This window comes from Peromyscus eremicus, chromosome 12 (genome assembly GCF_949786415.1).
Source record: "Peromyscus eremicus chromosome 12, PerEre_H2_v1, whole genome shotgun sequence".
NCBI classification, from domain to species: domain Eukaryota; kingdom Metazoa; phylum Chordata; class Mammalia; order Rodentia; family Cricetidae; genus Peromyscus; species Peromyscus eremicus.
The window spans coordinates 77,810,319-77,825,037 of record NC_081428.1 but is presented as its reverse complement, the minus strand read 5'-3'; the positions used below and the strand labels follow the sequence as shown (position 1 = coordinate 77,825,037).

The 14,719-nt window shown below is 45.7% G+C and overlaps 1 protein-coding gene across 3 annotated transcripts in view; it reads left to right on the top strand.

Annotated features, from left to right (window-relative positions):
• The window catches only part of Ube2l3 (ubiquitin conjugating enzyme E2 L3), a 53,991-nt gene that overhangs the window by 18,253 nt on the left and 21,019 nt on the right, over positions 1 to 14,719 (top strand). For 2 of the 3 annotated variants that reach the window (XM_059277649.1, XM_059277651.1), the window contains exon 2: positions 6,080 to 6,175. The exons of the other annotated variant lie outside the window; for it this stretch is intronic. In XM_059277649.1, coding sequence (XP_059133632.1) covers positions 6,080 to 6,175 — 96 coding nt within the window. The remainder of the gene's footprint in view (positions 1 to 6,079; positions 6,176 to 14,719) is intronic. 3 annotated transcript variants of the gene reach the window in all.

Sequence of the window (14,719 nt, the reverse complement as noted above, 5' to 3'; positions counted from 1 at the left end):
GGGACTTATTAGAGTGGCTTACAGGCAGGCTGTGGTTGGAGTAGTCCAATAACAGCTGTCTCCTGACGGGAAGGCCAAGAATCTTATAGTTGTTCAGTCCAGGAGAGTGGATGTTTCAGCAGTTCCAGTCTGGTGCTGGTGTCCCAGGGAGGTCCTGGAGAGCACCAGTTTTCAGTCCCTGTTGGAATCCCGAAGAAGTAGGTTCAAACAACAGCCAAGGAATGGGTCAGGGTAGATGAACTTGCCAGTGAGAAATAAGGGCAAGCAGACAGAAAACAGTTTCCTTCTTCCATGTCCTTTTATGTGGGCTGCCACCAGAAGGTGTGGCCCAGATTTAGGGTGGGTCTTCAGGGCCTCAGATAACCTGGTTTTATGGTGAGTTTCCCACCTCAAATGATCTAATGAAGAAAAATCCCTCACAGGTGTGCCCAGCTGCTTGGGTTTTAGTAAGTTACAGATGTAGTCAAATTTGACAACCAAGATTAGCCATCAGAGAAAAATTTGCCTTATTTTGGACTTAATTTTGGATTTCTTAGAGAGGATCTTGGTTACATATTACTCAAAAATCTCTGGCTCTTTAGGGTTTCTTAGACCTGGCCTTGCACATGCATAATACTGGGGGGATTTTGAACAGTGTGTCTGTTTGCTTTTTCTGTCTCTTACCTCTGCCTCTTTTTCTGTGTATGGCCTGGCTAGCCTTGACCTCATGATCACGATCCTCCTGCTTCTACCTCCTGAGTGTTGGAATAGTAGGAATGCACTACCAAGCCCAGCTTACACTTAAACTACCATAGCCAACCCTCCATGATAGGTAGAACATGTTTTTCATACCCCCAACAAAACAACAACAAAACTTGGTGGGGGTTTTTTTTGGAGGCAGGGAGTGGGGGAGACTATATGAGTTGATTGGTGAGTTCTGTCTCAAAAACAAAAAACGTCAGGCTGGCTGTGCAGGGTAGTCTGTTATTTTCCCTAATCCTATAAAAATTTGGGGAAATTGGTTCCTGTGAGGACCCAGATCCAGCACTCCGATTCTGCCAACTATACTTGGCCTTGCTGTTGACATGTGGGCATCCAGTTTTTTTCTGGGCTGAATTTGAGAAATGGATATTTCCCTTTAAGAAGTGGACTGAAGGGGCTGTCTTAGTCACTGTCCTATTGCTGTGATCAAACACCATGACCAGGGTAACTTATAAAGGGAAGCATTGCATCTATCTTATCCATTCATCTGTCTGTCCACCCACCCATCCACCCATCCATCTATGATTGATTGATTGATTGATTGATTTATTGGCTTTTTGAGACAGGGTCTCTGTAGCCCTGGCTGTCCTGGAATTCACTGTGTAGACCAGGCTGGCCTCGAACTCAGAGATCTACTTGCCTCTGCCTCCCGAGTGTTGGGAGAGCTCCACCACCACCCTGCTAAAGAAAGCGTTTAATTGGAGACTTTCATACAGTTTCAAAGGACTAGTCTATTATCGTGGTGGGGAGTATGGCATCAGGCAGGCAGGCAGGCATGGTGCTGGAGAAGTAGTTGAGAGCTCACTCACATCTGATATTCAAGTTGCAAGCAAAGAGGGAGTGAAACTGGGCCTGGTGTGGGCTTTCGAAACCTCAGCATTCCCCCACCCTCCAGTGACATACTTTATCTAACAAGGTGACGCTAACTGGGATTAAGCATTCAAACATATAAGCCTATGGGGGTCATTCTCATTCAAACGACCACAGGCTATAATTTAGTATTTGAGTGCTTGTCTGTCCAGCACATTTGAGGCCCCGTATATTTCTTCTCTCTCTCTCTCTCTCTCTCTCTCTCTCTCTCTCTCTCTCTCTCTCTCTCTCTCTCTCTCTGTGTGTGTGTGTGTGTGTGTGTGTGTGTGTGTGTGTGTGTGTATGTGTGTTAGGAATATAGTGTGGACCACTACACTTGTTGAGGCCCTGGGTTTGATGTCTAGCACCACCTAAAACAAAATAAAACAAAACCCCACAGAAACTGAGCGGTACCCTGTATTTTTTTTCAGGTTCCTTTCAAAGCTGTGAGCAGCTGGATTCAAAGAGGGACCTCCCTTGGGCTTTTCCCTGTATGCTGCTTGCCCTCTAGCAGAAGGGACTGAGGAGTTGGCTGGTTCTGCTTTCTCCCGGCTCATCTTTTGGTTGTCAGCATTGCACCGTCAGCCCTAAGTAGCTGACCCCAGGTTGCTTTTGGCATTGAGCAGAACTGAAATAAATCTTTTGGGGAAGTGTGTTCTGTAAGCTCGTGTCATTCTTGGTTAGTTCTGTCAGACTTTATTCTCAAAGAGCTGGGCTGCTGCTATTTTGTTTTTAAATTACACTTTACTTATTATAATTGTATGTGCCCATGTGTGTTCGCTTGTGTGTGCTCATGTCACATGTGGATGTGGATGTTCTCTTCTGTGGAGATGGAATTCAGGCTGCCAGACTTCTGTGGTAAGCACCTTTAGCCTCTGAGCCTTCTCATCAGCTTTTCTTAGTCAGCTCCTTTTCTTCATTCTTTGAATGTAGGAAAAGTAAAGCCTTTGGACTTCAACCTCTGAATTTACATGGGGTTCTTGAAATTCTTTCCTAGGTCATTATTAGGACCTTTTCCGTTGTAGGAGCACAGTTGTATTTTTAGATATGTCATCTTGAGGATTCATGTAGTTTTCTCTCAGCTTTTTAGATAGAACCTCTAAATGAGCAGTGTGGCTCTTCAGTTTGCCTTCCTCCGTGAAGGAGGAGGCAGCTCTTGTGCTCAGAACCATTTTGGGCAATGCAGGAATTAGGGCATGCTGGCCACCCTTAGTGCCAGTTGTTCTCAGCGAGGGCTGCAAAGAATGTTAATCTCAGTAGGATGGAGCCACAATGTCTGGCATGTTTTATGTTCAGGCTCAGAATGCTGAGGTGCATGATTCTGTTCTGGATCCCGTTGAGAAACACTCTTCTATAGGGTACCCAGCATCCCCAGAGGATGTCAGGGCTTGTCTGTCTTGACTCTCACTTCTTAGAATCAGTTCTTGGTTGGTTGGAACTGTGCAAAGAGAAGTTGCCTTTCCTTCTTGGGTACGTTAACCTGACAGCAAAGAGAGTTTATCTGATCACTCTGCTTTGGACTTCCTGAACCTCCAGCTCAGTACTCATTAGTGGTGTCCTTCCTTCTGTGGCCAGAAGGCTTGGGGCTTGTATCTTTGTTCAAGTATCTGCTTGATATCTTTTTTTGTTTGTTTGTTTGTTTTTTGAGACAGGGTTTCTCTGTGTAGCTTTGCACCTTTCCTGAAACTCACTTTGTATCCCAGGCTGGCCTCTGGCCTCAAACTCACAGAGATCCACCTGCCTCTGCCTCCCGAGTGCTGGGATTAAAGGCGTGTGCCACCACCGCCCGGCCTACATAGGCCATTTTAAAATTCCATTTCTTTTATGAACATTCAATATTTCCTTCCTTCCTTCCTCCCTCCCTCCCTCCCTCCTTTCTTCCTTTCTTCCTTCCTTCCTTCCTTCTTTCCTTCTTTCTTTCTTTCTTGTTTTGTTTTTTTTGGTTTTTCGAGACAATTTCTCTGTGTAGCTCTGGCTGTATTGGAACTCACTCTGTAGACCAGGCTGGCCTTGAACTCAAGAGATCCATCTGCCTCTGCCTCCCGAGTATTTGTTTTGTTTTGTTTTGTTTTTTTTGGTTTTTCAAGACAGGGTTTCTCTGTGTAGCTTTGTGCCTTTCCTGGAGCTCACTCGATAGCCCAGGCTGGCCTCGAACTCACAGAGATCCGCCTGGCTCTGCCTCCCGAGTCCTGGGATTAAAGGCGTGCGCCACCAATGCCCGGCTCCGAGTATTTTTTGGTTGTCTTGTTTTTACAGTTCTATTTGGAATATTTTACCTCATGTGTCTGTCCTGCCCTCATGAAGCTAAAGTTCTCTTTGAAGAGTAGTGGTTAGTGAAGTGTGAAACCTTCCCCTTCTTGAGTGTGTCCCTGTTTCATAGTTCCCAAACAACTGTTTCTGATGAGTTCCGAGTATCACTTGGAAGACCAAGATGGTAGCTGGCAGTTAGAGTATTCTTTCAGGTTCTTGTTGCTGCTTTCTTTGTAGAGCAATCAGGCTCTCTCACCATATTGTCCCCTGGTGTAGATCAGAGGCCTGCAGTATTACTAGGTCTTCCTTAGAACTGAACTGGTTAAGCTTGGTAACACCCTTTCCCTTCTTGTACTACTTACTGAAAATTCCCATATTAAGTCTCTAGCCACACTTGCTGGACTAGACTTTCCAGAGTTGATCCAGGTGCTTATGGTAGGCACCTGAGGTTGATAAACAGGCAGCATCCCTTGGGAGGGACACACATTCCTCCTCCTCAGCTCATTCTGAGTTAGGCCTCTCATATGTCTTCCATGCTTCCGTGTCTTTCTAGCTCTACTAACTAGAAATAATGTCTTGCAAACTACTGTGGCATGGTGGGAATATGTGATGCAAAGAATCTTTTGATTTTGGTGACGTAGAAGCCAATAGGGTGGCCTTTGCCATTGTGAAACATGGCTGCTTAAGGAGGGGGCCTTTCCTGTATTAGAGGGCATGTGGGCTGGGACAGAGGGGATGTAGCTTGGTAGATGAGACAGGGCAATGTTCATGTTGTAGGTGAGAAGGCATCTTGGGTGGCTGAGAGACTATCATCTCATTGGTTGTGAGGCCTGATTGAGGTAGTGGTGGGGAGTGGCAGTCTAGGAACTTGGAGGAAGTGACCATGTATGTATATGTGTGGCCATGAGTCATGGTACGTTCTGGGTGGCTTGGGTTAAGATGCCTACTGCATATTTATTGGTGTTGGGGAAGCAATGGGAAATAGCAGGTTGATACACAGTGGAAAACCAAGTGACAGACAATCTTAAAGACATCTTAAACAGAATTATGAAATAATTTGTCATGGTGGTTGTACTTTGAGTGAAGTGACCTTTGCTACATTAGCTATTTATGAGAAGCCCCTAGTTCAGAGTCTGTTATGATGTAGTTTCCTGCTCATTGTCTTTAGCTCAGGAACTTACCACCCTGTTGGTAGCTGAAGAAACGAAGCCGCAGTATTGGTTCCTTGTCCCCCTGCCCATCCCGTACTGGTCAGTTGTGCTCTTTGCCTGTGCCTGTCCTGGGATGGAGTCCTGAAATTGCTCTTAACGTGTTAGGTAGGGAAGGTTTGTGGGTACCCATTTGCCTTTGTTTGTCTTCTAGTTCCAGACTTACTCATCTTTAGAGCCTCAACTTCTCACACATAGCTAGTGATTGTTTGAAAAAAGTTAGGTCTGTAAGCACCTCAGGGTGCTATTGCATGTCTGTCCCTGGGTAGCCAGGGCATAGCTACTTCATTTGTTTATTTTCAGTTCTTCTGTTTCTTTCTTTTTTTTCTGTTCTTCTTTGGCTTCTTTTTGTTTGTTTGTTTTGTTTAATTTACTCATTTTTTTATATAATTGCTCTGCCTGCATGTACACCTGCACGCCAAAAGATGGCATCAGAACTCACTATACATGGTTGTGAGCCACCATGTGGTTGCTGGGAATTGAACTCAGTACCTCTCTGGAAGAGCAGCCAGTGCTCTTAACTGATGAGTCATCTCACTAGCTCCTTTGTCTCCCTCCCTCCTTCCCTCCCTCCCTCCCTCCCTCCCTCCCTCCCTCCCTTTTTGATACAGAGTCTCACTCTGTAGCCCTAGCTGGCCTGGAACCCACAGCAGTCCATCTTTGTTAGCCTCCCAGGTACTGAGATTACAGGTGTGAGCTACCTGGTTCTGATGAGGCTAAATAGGCAGCATTACTAGCCCAAAGAAGACGTGGTATATCTGTAGAAGCATGGTTCTTCTCATTGTATTCAATGGGTTGCTTGAGACTGGGACTTGGCTTGGTCTGGGGCAAGGGTCTATAGAGGCAGTGACATTACAGATGGGACTAACCTGGCTCCATGCCTCCTTACCTGATGAGGTGTGTTCTGGTGCTCACTCAAATGTTGTCATTGGTGATGTTGTCACCAGGTTTAATTTGAGGGAGTCAGGAGGGATCTTAATATGTGGTACTTTCCCCGATTTGACAACCCTTTATGCTTTGTTAATCAACAGGAGCTTGAAGAGATCCGCAAATGTGGAATGAAAAACTTCCGTAACATCCAGGTTGATGAAGCTAATTTATTGACTTGGCAAGGGCTTATTGTTCCTGTGAGTATTGAACACTTCCACTCCTTACTAGATTATTCTTTCAGGTGGTGTGCTCCTACTGCTGACTCTGTGTTCCTCAGTAAGTTCCTAGTCTGGGCAGCCCACAGATGGGCAGAAGTGGGCAGTGGCTACAAGGTGACAAGTAGGGTAGGGTATGGCCTTAGGCTCTTGAGTAGAATCCTGGCTTTGCAGTGGTGTTTAAATTGCAGCTGTCCCAAACCCCTCAGATCTGTAGTTACTAGCAAAGGAAAAGGAGTATGCATCTGTGCTCCTGTTCTTGCTCATCTCCCCTGGTTTCTGAATGACTTGCCCTGTTTGTCAGGTTGAGACCTTCTGTCGGCTTTGGAGGAAGCTGCCTTCCCATATAGACCTTCACTGGCTTTCTCCAGTGATTTTTGCATCTGTGACTTTATTCCTGGTGCATTCCAGTATGCACCTCTGTTTGTCTTGAATTGCTATTCCCAATTGCCTATGTGTTCTCCCCTCCACTGTGCTTTCCTGAACCTTTTCTCCCGTCTCTACCCCAGATAGCCCTACATTATTTAAGGAAGCCATCCAGTAGGCTCGGGTTCCTCCTCAGAAGGCTTTGCTTTGGTTTTGTCTTTTTGCCTCGACTTCGATTCCCTGTTGTTCCTGACACTTGACCTGTACTTTACTTCAGCGCACAATTCCTGCTTCTCCCTCTCGCCTGAAGTGCTTCCCACCAAGCACACGGGGCCCTCTCGGTTGTCACGTATCTGACACTTGCTTGACTCTGACACTTTGAGCCTTTGGCTCAAAGCCCTTGAACCTATAATCAGTGTCTTTACTTGCTGACTTGCTACTACTTCCCCTTCACCCTAAAGCTTGAATTTTGTTAGTCTAGCTTTCTTCTCTCTCTCTTTTTAAATCCCTGGGGACCCCTCTAGCATCAGGTTTCTTACCATATGTGAAAGAGTTCTACCTCTCTTTCCCTGCCTTCTCTCTCAGAGCGGCACTGTTTGTCCATTGTATAGCCCCACTTGCACACCGGTGACTTCTAGTCCCCTTAGCCTATAACTTTGATCTACACTGATATGCTCTCCTTCTTTCTTTTCTTCCATATTCACTACCTTCTTCCTTTTCTACTTTGCCCATCTGAGCCTCAGGTTCTTTCCCTGTATCTGACACTCTTTCCATTGTTACTTCTAATTAATTCTTGTGGAGAGACTGTCTCCTTTACCAAAGAAGAATGTAGAGTATACTCACTGCAGATGCTTTCTTCTCGATTCTGGTTTTAAGATTAGACAGAAAATACTGACTTAGAAGTTTTAAATCTGGGAGTTTCTAGTCTAGACTTGAAAATACATCTTCTGGGTTTCTTTAGGCTTAAAGGTGGGTGGGCTCAGCACACAGAGAGGGTGACTGCAAAGCTTTTAGCTAGTAGGGGCTGGCCTGTGTCTATAGAGCTGTCATTGTGACCTATCAGGGGTAAGTAGAACCATCTAATCTGTCCATCCCTTTCCTTCCTTCCTTCCTTCCTTCCTTCCTTCCTTCCTTCCTTCCTTCCTTCCTTCCTTTCTTCTTCTTCATCTTCTTTTTTTTTTTTTTGGTGGGGGTGGGGTGTTCAAGACAGGGTCTCTCTTGTAGTCCTGACTGTCCTAGAACTTGTTCTATAGACCAGCCTGGCTTCGAACTCAGAGGTCCTCTGCCTCCAAGTGGTAGGATTTAAGGCATGTTCCACCACTACCCGGCATTATCTGTCCCCCTTTCTTTTTTTCTTTTTCCTGAGACAGGTTAACAGCCCTGGCTGTCCTGAAACTTGCTTTGTAGCAACACACTGGCCTTAAACTCACAGAGAACTGCCTGTCTCCTTAGTGCTGGGATTAAAGGCGTGTGCCCCCATCCCCACCCTATCTGTCTGTTTTCTACTTGAGATTGTATGTTACTAAAATGTGAATGGCTAATCCATGGTTCTTTTGGGAAATGAGGGGGATGAATGAGTGAATGAATGAATGGTGGTTTTCAGTGGTGCTGGGGCAGTGTCATCATGTGAGCTCACTGTCAACAAATTTTGCCTTCAGCTCACACCAAGGCCTTTTGGTTCATGCTGGCTCTGAGCCTGTGTCATAGTGGTCTGAGGGCTCATTACGATAGAGATGACTAGTCAAGTCCTAGTGTGTGCTGAGGCTCTGGGAGTGTCTAGGCCAAAGATTTGCCTTAATTTGAGGCAGCTGCACCCAAGACAGCTGTGGCAGGGGCTGCTCAGATCTTGTCAGTGTCCCATCTCCCTTCTGTCATCACTGTCCAGGGCATTCCTTCCTTAGGATGATTAGTGTATGTGCTTTCTACCCTGGGCCTAGTTCTTTTGCATCACAGGGACTGGGTCAGCATGGGATCTTCTATTTAAGTTTACCTAAAGTCTGTCCAATGGGAGTGAGAGCAGAGCTAGCTCATAAAAATCATGGTACTTCAGCAGTGTTCTACTCTACCCTTCCACTTTATGGGAAGATACTGATCCTTAGTCCTTGAGCCTGGCTGTAGCAGTCAAGGGGTGAGGTGGCTGAGTGGCACTTCCTACATGCATCATTACTATTGGCAGTGCAGGTTTGTTTATCTGTCTGCTGTGGTACTGGGGACTGAACCTAGAACTTTATGTATGTCAGTACTCTGTCATTGAGCTTCCTGCTGCCTTCTCCGTTAATGCTTTTATTTTATATGCCTGGGTGTTTTGCCTGTATGTGTCTATGTACTGTCTGCATGCCTAGTGTCCTCAGAGGCCAGAAGAGGGCATTGGATTCCCTCAGAACTGTATTGTTAGCTTCCTTGTGGGTGCTGAGAACCAATCCCAGATTAGTCCGTAAGAATAACAAGTGCTCTTAACTTCTGAGCCATCTCTCCAGTCCCACCATTAAGTTAATTTTAATTAATTAGTTAATTCTGAGGCAGAGTCTCCCTGCATAGTACTGGCTGCTCTGGAACTCTCTATGTAGACCAGGCTGACCTTGAACTCACAGATCCAGCTGCCTCTGTGTAGCTGAAGTTTTTCTGGTCCTGCAGCCGCTCAGACCCAAATGAACACACAGAGGCTTATATTATTTTAAAACTATGGCCATGGCAAGCTTCTTGCTAGCTAGCTCTTATCTTAAATTAACCCATTTCTATAAATCTTGCCACATGGCTTGTGGCTTACCAGTACTTTACCCCTTGTTTGTCCTGGCGGCGGCTCGCAGTGTCTCCTGCTCTCTTTTTTTTCTCTCCTATCTCTCCAGTTAGAATGTCCCGCCTAACCTTATTCTGCCTCACCTTTGGCCAAACAGCTTTATTTATCAATCAATTAGAGCAACACATATTCACAGCATACAGAATGACATCCCCATCACCTCTGCCTCCCCAGTGCTGGGACTAAAAGTGTATACCATGTTGCCTGGTTCCACCATCAAATTTTAAACTGAGCCACACACCCCCTCTCCCAAACACAGTATCTCTTTTGTGTAGCCCAAGCTAGCTGAAGATGACTTTGAAGTCCTGATCTTCCTGTCTGGATCTTCCAAATGCTGGGAATACAGATGTAGTACCACTCATGGCTCCTTTTTGGCTTTTGTGGCAGGGTTTCACTTTGTAGCTGAGGCTAGCTTTGAAATGACCACAATCCTGTAGCCCCAGCTCCCCTCCCTCCCTCCCTCCCTCCTCCCCCCTCCCTCCCTTCCTCCCTCCCACCCTCCCACAGAGCCTCATGTGTCCCAGGCTGGCCTTGAACTTATATAATTGTGTGTAGCTGGAAGTTTCTCTGGTCCTGACTGGCCCAAGGTCAGATGAATTCTCTCCCATCTGAGTCCTGCATCCACTTGGTCCCAAGTAAACGCACAGAGGCTTGTATTATTTATAAACTATATGGCCTATGGGTCAGGCTTCTCGTTAGCTACCTCTTTTTTTTTCCCCCAGAGCTGAGGGCCGAACCCAGGGCCTTGCGCTTGCTAGGCAAGCACTCTACCACTGAGCTAAATCCCCAACCCCAGCTTAAACTCAACCCATTTCTATTCATCTATATATTGCCATGTGGCCGTGGCATTAACGGGCTGCTGGCATCTTGTTGCTCCTTGGTGGCAGGCTGGTGTCTCCCCAACTCCTTTCTTCTCCTGTTTCTTCAGTTTGAATGTCCTGCCTAACCTTATTCTGCCTTGCCATTGGCCAAACAGCTTTATTGTCAACCAGTCAGAGCAGCACATATTCACAGCATACAGAAAGACGTCCCACAGTCTTGAATTCTTGGTCCTTCTGCCTTTACCTGTTGAGTGCAGGCTTATGTGGACTGGGGATCAAGCCCAGGTCATCAAGCATGCTAGGTAAGCATTCTACCAACTGAGTTACGTCTCTAACCCTATAAAGGTTTGCTTCTGGGCTATCTTTGTGGGTTCAGGTAAGGGTGTGAGTGGCGTTCAGAGGACAGCTAGCTGTAGGATGTCAGTCCTCCCCTACCTTGTCTCATAAAGGGTCCTTTTGTTTCTTTTTTGTTCTGTCTGGACTTTTTGGCTAAATATAGCAGAGCTTCTGACGATTCTTTTGTTTTCACCTTTATCTCTTAGTAGGAGTGCTAGGAAATACAGTTCTGTGGCTTTCATGTGGGTTCTGGAGATTTGAACCCAGGTCTTGACACAGTGAGCACTTTGACTTACCGAGCTGTCTCCTTAGCCCAAGGTTCTCAGCCTCAATTCTGTTGATACTGTCCATTTACACTAGTGTTACATTGTTTACTAGTAATGTTTGTTTCATTTTTGTTCTGTTTCCTCTTTAGGGAAAAAAACAAAAGACTGTGTGGCCCAGACTCGCCTTCAACTCCTAGAAAGCCTCTGTCTCAGCCTTCCAAATGCTGAGATTTCAGGTGTGAACCACCATAGTCAGCTTACAGTACATTTTTGAAATCAGAAAATGTTAGCCTTCCAACTTTAGTTCTTTTACCACTTGATTTGGGTGAAGGTCCCTGGGAACATGTCCTGCTGTCCATGTTTTCTGTTTTTATATGTATGACTGCATGCCTGGTGCCCACAGAGGCCAGAAGAGGGTGTCAGCTCACCTGGAGCTGAGGTTACAGATGGTGGTGAATGGAACCTGGGTCTTCTGTAAGAGAAGTCAGTACTCTTAAAGGCTGAGTGGGCCACCACAGTAGGCTTTTCTCAGGGACGGACTCAGGTCCCCAGAGTTGGTCAGTGAGCACTCTTACTGTGTGGTGAGCCAGCTCTTTGTGCTTACTCTGTCTGTTTGATAAGGTCTTTGAAATTCAGGGGGCATTTTATAATAGTAGAACACCTCAGTTTAGAAGTCATTTTCCAAGTGTATAGTAGTTGATGATAGTGAGTGGTTGCCTTACTTTGCCTAGTTTCATCTTTGGTCTACCCCTTTGCTCACTCACATCATTTTGCCCTCCTTTGTGTACTTTGCTTTTTCTGTGTCCCCAACACTGTTGGTTAGTAGGATTGCATTGCTAACTGCTCTTTGGCATGTGCATGGGGTGTGTCTTGTCCACTAGATGGCAGAAGCCACACTTGCCTTTGCAATGTCGTGAAAGACACTCTTCATGCAATTGTAAGTCTCTCCAGAAGAGATAACACTGGCCTTCAAGGAGAACCACCTCCCTGAGTTGGCTGTATTATGTTTTTAAACTTTTGGTGTCGTGTGTTTGTTGTTGTTGTTGTTGTTGTTTTGAGACAGTGTTTCTCTGTATAGCTCTGGCTGTCATGGAACTCGCTCTGTAGACCAGGCTGGCTTCCAACTCAGAGATCCGTCTGCCTCTGCCTCCTGAGTGCTGGGATTAAAGGCATGAGCCACCACTGCCCGACCACTACGGATGTTAGTTTTTAAAGCTTTGATATACATGTTACAATCCATATAACTACAGAGGAAGGTACCTAGTAAGGGCCTGGTGTGTCACCACTGCCCAGTTGCTAGGTTTTTTTGTTTTTTGTTTTTTTGTTTTTTGTTTTGTTGTTTTTTGTTTTGTTTTGTTTTGTTTTGTGTCGTCCCCGTCCCGTCCCGTGTCCCCCCCCCCCCCCCCCCAGACAGGGTTTCTCTGTGTTCCTTTGCGCCTTTCTTGGAACTCACTCTGTAGCCCAGGCTGGCCTCAAACTCACAGAGATCCACCTGCCTCTGCCTCCCGAGTGCTGGGACTAAAGGCATGCGCCACCACTGCTCGGCTTTTTTTGGTTTTTTGAGACAGAATTTCTCTATGTAATAGTCCTTGCTGTCCTGGAACTAGCTTTGTAGACTTTGCGCCTTCGAGACAGAGTTTCTCTTTGTTCCTTTGCGCCTTTCTTGGAGCTCACTCTGTAGCCCAGGCTGGCCTCGAACTCACAGAGATCTGCCTGCCTCTGCCTCCCAAGCGCTGAGATTAAAGGCATGCACCACCACTGTCCAGCTACTTTTGTTTTTAAAAGTGGTTCAAGAGTACATGCTTCTCTTTGGAGCAGTGTGTTTTCTTCTCTATGTCTTATCTATATCCCCTGCCTTATGTGAGAATATAGGTTTTTCTGGTAGTAAAGGATGTTATTTTGGTAAATATGGAGGCTGAGTCTTAGAAATAGAATGAATATGTGCCTTTTCAGCTTGCTTGGGCAGTATTTATCATGTCCTGTCCCTCTTGGGAGGGGTGCTATCTCTGGCCAAATGTCCTAACCTTGAAGTTTAATTTAATTAGCAGCACTATATGATCTCAGTCTGCCCTTTGTGCTTTTGTGGGATCATGGAGAAAGTCTTGAAATTAAGAAAGAGTAATGCTCTGTTACAAGCATACTGAAGGCTACTAGTTCCTATGAGCACTATCCCATTTAAAAGCTTTTTCTGGGCTGGAGAGATGGCTCAGGGATTAAGAGTACTGCCTGCTCTCACAGTGGTCCTGAGTTCAGTTCCCAGCAACCACATGGTGGTTCACAACCATCTCTAATGAGACCTGGTGTCCTCTTCTGGCCTGCAGGTACACATGCAGGCAAAACACTATACATAATAAACAAATAAATCTTAAAAAAAAAAAAAAAGCTTTTTCTGTTTGTAACAAAACCTAAAACTTGCTGATGTTATTAGGACATTTAGATATCCATTATAGAAGCTGCTTTTGTTTGTTTGTTTGTTTGTTTTTTTTTTCCCCGGTTTTTCGAGGCAGGGTTTCTCTGTGTAGTTTTGCGCCTTTCCTGGAACTCACTTGGTAGCCCAGGCTGGCCTCGAACTCACAGAGATCCGCCTGCCTCTGCCTCCCGAGTGCTGGGATTAAAGGCGTGCGCCCACCACTGCCCGGCGTGTTTGTTTGTTTATGACAGGGTCTCACTCTTCCCCAGTTAGAATACATTGTGTCAGAGCATTCTACCTCAGGAGCTAGAGGCTTGTCCTGACTTCCTTTTCGGGACCAGTGATAGATTCAGAGAAGGAAAGACCAGAGGTAGAATGTAATCTGGGGATTCTTATTTTATTTCAAGGCAAGGTTTCTCTGTGGAACTCACTCTGTAGACCAGGCTAGCTTCGAACTCACAGATAGCCAGCCACCTGCCCCCCCCCCCTCCCTCCTGCCTCTGGAGTGCTAGGATTAAAGGTGTGCGCCACCGCCACCCAGTGTAGGAATCTGGAGATTCTTTAAGGGGTGCCTTGTAGAAAGAGTAGGAGCTGAGTGAGGTTGTCCACGATTGACATCCCAGCCAGACTGAGGCAGAGTTCTAGGAGTTAGAAGCCAGCTGGCTATAGTAAGACCCTGCTCCCACCTCAAAGGAAAAAAGGGGTAGGAAGACCATAGATAATTTTGCCATATCATGAAAAGCTTCTTCTTAGATTTAACTGCTATAAAATGGCTTTGTGGCTTGTAGATTCATACCAAGAAATGAACAATCTGAGATGTTTATCTTTTCCCAAACTCAGGGGGTAGCCTGCCATTTTATTTGGATGCTCCTCATACATCAGACCTCAGACAAATGCAGATTCCCATGGTATAACAGGCAGTTTGAACCTTAGTGCATTTGCTCAATCACCTTTGAGTCCAAGTTCCCCAGAAGACACAAACATGGATACTTGCAAGTACTGCAGGTTACATTAAAGGAGAGGTGTCGCTGTTTGTCACAGCATGGGTGTGTGAGTTCATGCAGACCTGTGGAAAGAAGACTCAGAGGCATCTTAAGAATGAATCTAGCCTTTCATGACTGTTAGGGGGTCCAGCCTCAAAGGACTGAAACACCTTTCATTTGCTTGGGGCATTTTTATTTTCTCTCTATTTACAGTTTAGCCAGATAATTTCCACATGCTCAAAATAATCTGAAAGGAACTCCCAAAGATACAATGCCAAGTGTAAATTCTTCAGTTCTCAGGTACCATGGTTTTCTGAACCAAGTTTTGCGTAGGCTTTGTATCCTTAGGAGACTCTCAGACAAGATTCACATAGGGCGGCTAGAGAAACAAAAGGTATTGGTTAAACAAAGATGGATTAGGGCTAGGTGCTATGGTCTGGAGCCAGGCCAGGTACAGCTCAGCAGGAATGCAGCCACAGAGAGGGAACTAGAGTAGTTTAGGGTGTTTGGATTGGTGGTTCAGCCACTGTTCTGCTTGTCAGACTTC